Raw genomic sequence first — 9658 nt, 5'->3', positions numbered from 1 at the left:
CTCAACTTCAGCTTAAGATCAAGAACAAACAAAAATAAATAAAATAAAATAAAGCAAATCAAAAAATAGGAAAATTACTACTTAAAAACCGATCCACGGCAACGGCGCCAAAATTTGATGCGTCGTTTTACACCAAAAATATCCGGCAGTCAGCCGGTATGCCTACACTGCGCAGACAGCAGTAAGCAAAATCGTCTCCCAAGGGATCGGCGAGAATTCTCCTAAAATTCAACTTGCAAAGTAACTCCACAAACGATATTTATGGGGAAAATATGAAAAATACTAAAATAGAAATAAATAAATAAAACCTATAAGAATTGCAAAGGTTCTAATATTAAATAAATAAATAGAAAATCCAAAAATTAATAAAGAATTCCAGCAATCAATTAAGTCAACCCTAGCTTAATTATTCTGATCATTGATGCAAATATAACTTTAATTCATGCAAGCAAACCAGTTATAACCACCGAAGACGCTTCTGACGTGATCTTATTTCTCCTTAATTATTCGGTAACCAGGAAGACGCTTCACTAGTTACTACCCTAATCGACTGACAACCGTAAGAGACGCTCTATAGATTTAATGAGTCGACAGCATTAATTTCTAGAGAAACCCGATTCAAAACCAATAAACTCTGACGCAGGATTATTGAATTAAGACTGCTTTTCCCTTGACCCTGATGTGTCAATTTACCACTAATCAAACCTAAACCACGATTACGTATGGCCGATTTAATTGGCTGTATAATTAATTCTAACCCACTAAATATTGCGCACTACCTAATGGATTAAAATAATTAATATCGATAAACACAGAGAATCACAAATACAAGCATAAAATAAAGTATATGAACAAACTAGATCTCACAGAATAATCTTGCTAGTGCTTCCCTAATCGTTGCCGGAATAAAAGAAGTTAGCTAGAACACATAAATAAAATAAATCAAGAAAAACAAATAAGAATTGCGAGAAAGAATAAAAGAAAGATAAAACTTGAATAATTGCTGAAGAATGCGTCTCCCTCCTGTTCGAAAAGTTGTGTGCACGTGTATTCTCTCACAACATAAGTATATATATAAACTAAACAAACCTAATTCTAATGATGGAAGGAAAAGTGGCGCTAAGCCCTCCAATCAACAAACTAAGTTCCAGCCCAAAACAAAATAAAACTGATCCACTAATAAAAGTCAATGGGACATTAGCAGCCCAATCTCTTGTCATTCTAGAAAAAAATCAAAATCAGTTCGGATGTTCGTGCGGTATGGGCATATCGCTCAGCACACGCGCAACAGCTTTTTCTTCACGAATTTTCATTACTTCGGACATCTTCTAACATTGAGCTTTCTTCTTCATAATCTATCAAAACCATTAAAAGAATTCATTAGTTCCATAATTAACTCCAAAAGATAATAATAAGCAGGAACTATGCATTAAAATCAATCAAAAAACACTCAAAATATGCGTATAAAATACGCCAAATCATTCGTATATTTTTTTGACAATTTTAAAAGTTCGTGGAAAAAAATAAAATGGGCCCGAAGTTCATGTATTTAGGCGCCAATAACCCTTAATTCTATCAATGTGCCTCATATAAATGTTCCATATAGTTCTTTATACGGTTGCCTAAACGATTAATTGAGTATTGGATAACCTGATAATTGAACTGAACCATTCGGGTTCGATTAAGATAACCAATTTTTTCGATTTTTAAATTTCTAAAAAGTTCGGGTATCGGTTAACCCGACCGATTTTTATTAAATTTATAATTTAATAGTATATTTTAATTATAATTATTATTATTTAATAAAAATTGATACTCCCTCTGTCCACCAAATCGTGTCCTAGGGGGAGGGGCATGGGTTTAAGAAAAAATATATTATTTATTTGTTGAGTGGAGAAATGGGCACGACTTGTAAGAAAAAATGATTTATTTGTTAATGAAATAGTTAATAAAAATGGGTAGCACACGAATTGGTGAACGGACCAAAATGAAAATTATGGCACGAATTGGTGGACTACGGGAGTAGTATTTAGTTAAAATAAAATTATCTTGTCCTAAAAATATAGAAAAATTTATTGTGCAATGGATAAGTAGAGCTTTGTATATATTGGAGATCCATGTTCAAATCCTCCAAATAGCAATTTAAGTGAATTTTATTTTTTAAATGAGTGTTTTGTTACCCTAAACAATCGATTGAATTAATCGATTCGGTTATTGGTTAACTAAACAACCATTTCGGTTCGGGATTGATTAATAAATTTGGACCAGGTTTTGAGTAATCGAAATTATCGATTCAGATAACTAAACCGATCGACGGGTCTAGTTCTTTATGATTTTGTGGCATAATTGTAATCTTATTTGGCCCAACTCCATGGGGGCTCAATGCCCACACACCTAAGCGCAACCCCTAGGGAGGCCCATTCATGTTTTGCTCCCTCTTAGTCGAGAAATAGAGAGAGTCGTCGATGGTTTAATTATTGGGATTAGAGTGGCGCTGTGGGAGTGAAATAGAGAAGACCAAAGTTGGTTGTTGTTCTTGAATCTTGTGTGATCGAGCAAGCCCGTGTCTTCTATCTCATTCTTCGCCATCTTCATGTCGATCGAATCAGGCCGACCCTGAGGGCGGGCGGGGGTGGGTGACGGCCCAAGGTCCCGAAAATTTGAGGGCCTAAATTTTTTTAATATATTCCATTAGCCATAGACTTTATGTATACCAAAACAATATTAGAGAACATAATTTATTATCAAATCAATATTATAATAAAAAGGTCAAAGTTTAATTTGAAATCAATTTCGACGGTGATTTTGTAATTATAACAATGAATGAGGGTTATTTATATATTTAAAAATTATGAATCTTTTCAACTGTTTATTTTGTTTAATTTTAACAAAATTTTTCTAAATTCTAGAATTTTTTGTACTTTTCCCTTTAGCTTTTTTCTTCTGATCTTTTTCTTTTGTTTTTCCTAAAAATCATGCACTTTAATTAATAATAAAATATTCAATATACATATCAAATTAATAATTGAGACAAGAGCTTTATAGGTAAGTAAATTCATATAATCACATATTTTATTAAACTTTGTTTCTAGATTTTCTGTGCAATGCAATTAAATAGTTTTGTCGGTTTGATGCAAGTTTTTTTTATAATTTTTATAATTTGCATATTATCAAAAAGATTGGAAAATTGGAACTTGAAAGTGTATTCGAAAACAAAATTATGCTAACAATATTAGTTATTGTAGCATCAGCTGAGAGGAGCTTCTCGAAATTAAAATTGTTAAAAACATATTGAGATCGTCAATATCCTAGAGAGAAAAAAAGATTTTAGATAACATAGATTTTAACTATGTTGTAGATGATTTTACAAGTAAAAATGCTAGACGACGAAGTTAATTTTTATAAATAATGGACATTTTTTTGTTTTTCAATGTACTGTGTACGATATATATTGAAGCCTCATTTTTATAATTTCGCCCAAAGCCTCATTTTTATTAGGACAGGCCCTGGGTCCAGTGGCGGACGCAGCATGGGGCAATGGGGGTACAGCTGTTCCCCAAATTTGATCTTTTAGTAGTATTATACTTATAATGTGTATTAAATATATTGTTTAATATATTTTGTACTCCTAAATAATAACTGAACGTGAGAAGCGAGTCACCTTCCCTATCCCCATTCTTATATTTCATTTGGGCTTGGGGCCCAACTTTAAAGTTTATTTTATTTTATAAACGGAGGGCTCCTTAATTCCCAAAAAAAGGCGGATGTGATGTGCAGAAGTTAATTAATTTAAAAAGATACAAACTAAACTAAAGAGATAAATAGGTGAGAGTCGAGATAGAATTATGAGTCAGAGAAAATTTCACTCATGCAGCAGCCTAGGGTGTGAATTTCATCCAACTTTAAGGCATTATTATGTCTTTAGTTTTAATTAAAGCTATTATGTAATACACATAATCTTTCAACAGTCTTTTAAGATGTGCTATTTTTAATATTAAAGTATCTTTTGTATTTATATTTATGAGATTATTTTTTCGTACCCCCAATTTAAAAATCCTGGATCCGCCACTGCCTGGGTCCAACAAGAAGCTTCGTGTGTCGTTCTTGTTCCCATTCGTATCCTGTAGCCGCGGGAGAAGGGTCCAGGGTGTGGTGGGCTGTGTGGAGACCGTTATGGTGCGCGTTGCTGCAGTGATGATGCAGCTGGACAGACGAGAGTTAGCAATGGGCTGAGGGGAGGGGTGAAGGATCCCAAACAATAATTCCTCTAATTCTTGAATGAATATATTACTAGTTTGAAGGTCATCTCAACGATAGTCTTTAATTAATTAATTGTATCTTCAATACGCAAGCGCTTCTAATAACAAATACAATGCAATTTTCTTCGAATACAAAATCAAATAAAAGAATAAAAACATTTTCAGGAATCACCATGAAGATAAGGATGAGTTGCAGAATAGTTTGAAATGAGGAGTGAAAATAGGAGAGGGTGCAAATGTGGATTTCATTATAAGCTTCTTTTGGACCGAACTAAATCCTCCATTCCACTTTTCGATGGGCTTTGGGTTGATCCTAAATTGGGAGCGTGGTCTCAGAATTTGAGCATGCTTCGAAAATACAACTTTGGTTTCATCCGACACTGCACGCGCAAAATCAACCAAAGTGTTCCATGAATGTTGGAGTGCCTCACACCCACCAAATGGAATTGCTCTCTTCTTTTCAACGTTATTCTTCCACACCCGAACTTTTCGTTCATTCGACAATAAATACGCAAACCTGTGTTTTAGCCAAGCATATGTTAGATAGCATAATACATTTCCACAAAAACGATAAATAGATACATGCGAGATTATAACAAACAAGTGAAGTAACAAATAAAAATTACTGAATTCTCAATTTATTACTGAATTCTCAATTTTAAATTTTTTAAAATTTAAGTACTTGAAATTCAATTGATTCAAATGATCATAAATACAAACAAATGTATCAAAATGTGGATTACTAAAATTTTACTAGAATTGATGGGGTGCGCCAGGCCCGTGCAGTGGTGCAACGCACGGGCAACGCTTGAAGACCCAGATAGCGAGCTACCTTGATGGGCCTTCCCCTTCAAGAAATTAATTTAATATCGTGTAAGCCGATGGCCCACATATCAGATATTAAACTGATAAGAACAGATACTACACTTGATCTTAGCCAAAAGGCCGAGAAAGGTATGAGCTTTGAATTCTACGGACCTCAGTTTTTATACCTCGTGTTTCTAAGATAACTTTCTCATCATACTCGATGTGGGAATCTAGTGGACTAATTATAATTTTGTTCCTTTGTGATTTGTGAAGCAATCATGAAACATTCATGGTTAAACATGGCTACCTTATTAATTTGTACACACAACAAATTAGCCAATTAAATAAGTAATAGTCTGGAAAATTGGTTTTACGATTAAACAATTGATTAAAGATTTTCCTCAAAAAAAAAAAAAATGACTAAAGATGGCTACCTTTTAAGAGCTTCCTGATTGGTTCCACCATCTGGGATCGGCACAGTTAAACCGGATCTCAAGTCGACCCGGGAAACCGGTTTAGCCAGCATTTCTTCAGCAATTGTGACAAGTTTATGCAAGTTCTCTTTCGTTGCAACATCCACTGAATTCTCGACCCCATCTAGAGTATCGTTCTGCACATTTCCAAAAATAAATAAATATGAAGTTGATAAACAATTAGGAGTAATTAATAAATTAATTGTTAGGTACCTGGATCCTTAGGTAATTATCTTGGGAGCCAAGAGCTTGAAAAATCTGAGAAATGTGAAAGTCGACCATATCTGCACCTCCTTGAGTGAATATCTAGAATATCTCTTGTTTGATATGTATATTGAATATTTTATTATTAATAAATTCTAGAATGTTTTGTACTTTTCCCTTTAGCTTTTTTCTTCTCATCTTTTTCTTTTGTTTTTCCTAAAAATCATGCACTTTAATTAATAATAAAATATTCAATATACATATCAAATTAATAATTGAGACGAGAGCTTTATAGGTAAGTAAATTCATATAATCACATATTTTATGAAACTTTGTTTTTAGATTTTCTGTGCAATGGAATTAAATAGTTTTGTCTGTTTGATGCAAGTTTTTTTTTTTTATAATTTTTATAATTTGCATATTATCAGAAAGATTGGAAAATTGGAACTTGAAAGTGTATTCAAAAACAAAATTATGCTTAACTATATCAGTTACTGTAGCATTAGTTGAGAGGAGCTTCTCGAAATTAAAATTGTTAAAAACATATTGAGATGGTCAATATCCCTAGAGAGAAAAAGAGATTTTAGATAACATAGATTTTAACTATGTTGTAGATGATTTTGCAAGTAAAAATGCTAGACGAAGTTAATTTTTATAAATAATGAACATTTTTTTGTTTTTCAATGTATTGTGTTCGATATATATTGAGGGCTCATTTTTATAATTTCGCCCAATGCCTCATTTTTATTAGGACAGGCCCTGGGTCCAACAAGAAGCTTCGTGTGTCTTTGCTTGTTCCCATTCGTGATAATAGCTGCGGGAGAAGGTCGAGAGTGTGGTGGCCATGGGTTGAGAGTGTGGTCGAGAAGGCCCTGGGTTAAATAGAAATTAACCTACCTAAGTTCTTTAAATAGAAATGAACCTAACTAAGTTCTTTAAATAGAGATTAACCTAACTAAGTTCTTTAACTAAATTTAATATATAGAAATCAACCTAACTAAGTTATTTAAATAAATCTAATATTTAGAAATAAACCTAACTAAGTTCTTTAAACAAATCTAATAGAGTCGTACCTACCTAAATTCTTTAAATAAATTTAAAAGAAATTATCTTACTAAGTTCTTATTCTTTAAACAAATCTAATAGAAATGAACATATATAATTAGCATATAATTTCACATTACATTCAAACTAAATTCACATTAATTCACATATACCATACAACACAACAACTAAATTTCACATTAATTCATACTAATATAATTAACCTAAATTTGAAACATAGATAGCATATAAATTTCTATGTACTCATTAATTCACATATAATTAACCTAAATTCATATACTAACATACTAATATTAACCTAAATTCAAATTAATAGCCTACATTATATAAGTTAGACGAACTAACCTACAATCTCTAATTCCGGCAACGACAGGAGCTAGGGCTGGTAAACCGGTGCCGGTTTTTCGGTTAAAACCGTAACCGAACCGGAAAAACCGGTTATCGGTTAACCGAAAATCGGTTTTTCCCGGTTCGGTTCGGTTATCTGTTAGTACTCTCACAGTAAACCGGTTAATCGGTTTAACCGGTCGGTTAACCGGTTAAACCGATTAACCGGTTTTTTTAATTAATTAATTTATTAATTTATTCACATTAGTCATTAGTGATTAATTTAGGGTTCCTGACTTTCTGTTCCATTCGGCCATCCCATTCCACCCGCCTCCACCCCTCCCTTTCTGTCTTTTCCGACCTCCCATCCCCGCCTCCCACCGGCACCGGCGCCGCTGCCTCTCCCACCGGCGCCTCCCACCCTTTCTCCAGTCCCAGCAGACAGCAGCAGCAGTACAGCTCGTCCCTGCAGGCAGCAGCAGCTCATCCCTTGCACCGGAAATATTAACTATAGCTATTTGAGATTCGACTACATTTAGTATTACATGCTTGTTCCGTAGAAGGTGTGGATTCTCCCTTGTATGCACTTGAGGTATCGATTTCTTGATATGATGAACAGATCTCTCTTTTTCTAAGTGTTAGTTTTTTATTATGCATTGTATTTGTCGTATGGAAGTTAAACCCTGAAAGGGAGAGGGAAGAATTGAGTTCCAGAGGACAGCACGATGAAGGGGCAGTTAGAAACGTCATGGACAGTAGTATGGGCTTCGGGTGGCTTGTTGTCACAACCGCACTTGCTAAGGATAGCAAATTCGGGGAAACCGCGACTAAGGGAGGGGATTTAGGAGCGGGAGTAAGAAAGGGGCATATTCGGTTTCTTGATGACTCGACTTGTATAAGGAAATCAATCGAAATATCTAGATATCAACGAAGGCCACAAGGGGACCGTACATAATATTATCCCAAAACGGGGTACTCAATAGTTTTAGCACATTATTAAATAATACATATTGTTTGACAAATGACATAATATCTTAACATAATCAGTGTTCGCAGCGGAATAACAATAACTTGAGTATATGTATGAAGACATATACTCCACTCTGAGGTTCTCGTCCTAAATTGACGAAAGCTTCGCTTGCACACTACATCCTCGATCACAGCTCAACCTGCACATTTAAAAATACATGCAGGGCTAAGTACAAAAGTACTTAGTGGACACTTGCCGAAATTTACATACATGCATAATATTTTATTGTCAAGCCTTTCAACAGTAGTAAGATACGAGGGTTTTCCTTTAAAGACTCGTATTTACCAAACATAATATCATTTCTTTCATCAATAACCCGCGCAGGTATTTTATATCATTAATCACCATATCAGTAACTCGTGCCGAGAGGGAGGCCTCCCTCTACGGACACTATGATCGGCCAACCCGCTAGATGACTCACGATCACAAGGTGTACACTAATTCCGAAGGGATTTGCGGTCCCATCCAGAATCCGAATTCGATTAACATCAGATAGGCAATTAATAATAAAACATAAAGCATTTAGGCATTGACAATATCATTTAAATTCATAAGCATAAAGTCTTAACAATTCTAATATATAATTTTAGTTTATACATAGAAAGCCCACCTGGTAGTAGAGACTCACGACTAAGCCTTAAACTCTTGTGCTTGACCTTTAATACGAGAAAATAAAACAAGATTTTAATTCGAGGAACATCTCAAATAAATGAGGATGCGTAATGTAATTATGCATGGCTCATATTCCTTTTTATTAAATTATGAGATGCTAATCCTATTTAAGGAATTAAAGCTCGTCTTATGAGGTCGGATTATTAATCTTATCTCGTCAAAACCTTAAACTCAAAACATTATCACATAACTATCATTTAGGTTCGAAACTATTTATTCGAACATCAACATGCGCATTAATCATAACTCGTTCTATTTATGTCATCAAGTCAAATATTCCGTCATTTAAAAACAAATCCTATAATATTACATAGATAAATTATATCATCATAGATCATGCTTTCTTATTTTTAAAATCATTTAATCATTTTCAAATAATCCATATTAATAAGTCATTTGAAAAGAATTAATTTAAATAAGAGTTTAACTCAAAATATTTCATTTTATAATCCATTTATAAATACTTGAAATAAAGAACTCCATTTAAATAATTAATTTAAAGGTCAATATATAATTAAATTAATCAAGCTCAATTTAAATTAATAATTAAGAGCTCAAATAATTTAAATAGATATAAGCCCAAATTAATTAGATAAATTAAGTCTATCATGTTTTTTTTTTTTTATTAACCAAGAGCCCAAACATTTAAATTAAAATAGGCCCAAAACTTTTAAGTGAAATAAGCCCATCAGCTTTTATTGTAAAGGGCCGAGCCCAAACACTTATTAAAATCGGCCCAAGTCTCGGCCCAAACAATTAATAGAATCGGCCCAAGAGGGAGCCCAACATTTCAAAAAAAAATCGGCCCAACCCGGCCCAAT

At 33.6% G+C, this 9658-nt stretch overlaps 1 protein-coding gene and 1 non-coding gene across 2 annotated transcripts; both read right to left on the bottom strand.

Moving 5' to 3' along the window:
* Positions 1–4262: 4262 nt before the first annotated feature.
* Positions 4263–5824, bottom strand: LOC130996092 (uncharacterized). Its single transcript, XM_057921619.1, has 3 exons — positions 5753–5824; positions 5501–5676; positions 4263–4776 (listed from the first exon to the last, which is right to left on the bottom strand). Exons 1-3 carry the CDS (start codon positions 5819–5821, stop codon positions 4428–4430), a joined length of 594 nt encoding a protein of 197 aa, XP_057777602.1. The 5' UTR covers positions 5822–5824; the 3' UTR covers positions 4263–4427.
* On the bottom strand, positions 5022–5217 carry LOC130996423 (U2 spliceosomal RNA). The gene has a single exon (XR_009092600.1). It is a non-coding gene; the product is annotated as a U2 spliceosomal RNA (small nuclear RNA).
* Positions 5825–9658: the final 3834 nt, after the last annotated feature.

This window comes from Salvia miltiorrhiza, chromosome 7 (assembly GCF_028751815.1).
Source record: "Salvia miltiorrhiza cultivar Shanhuang (shh) chromosome 7, IMPLAD_Smil_shh, whole genome shotgun sequence".
Taxonomy (NCBI): domain Eukaryota; kingdom Viridiplantae; phylum Streptophyta; class Magnoliopsida; order Lamiales; family Lamiaceae; genus Salvia; species Salvia miltiorrhiza.
Note: the sequence above shows the minus strand (reverse complement) of the source record. Positions and strands in the feature narration are given on the sequence as shown.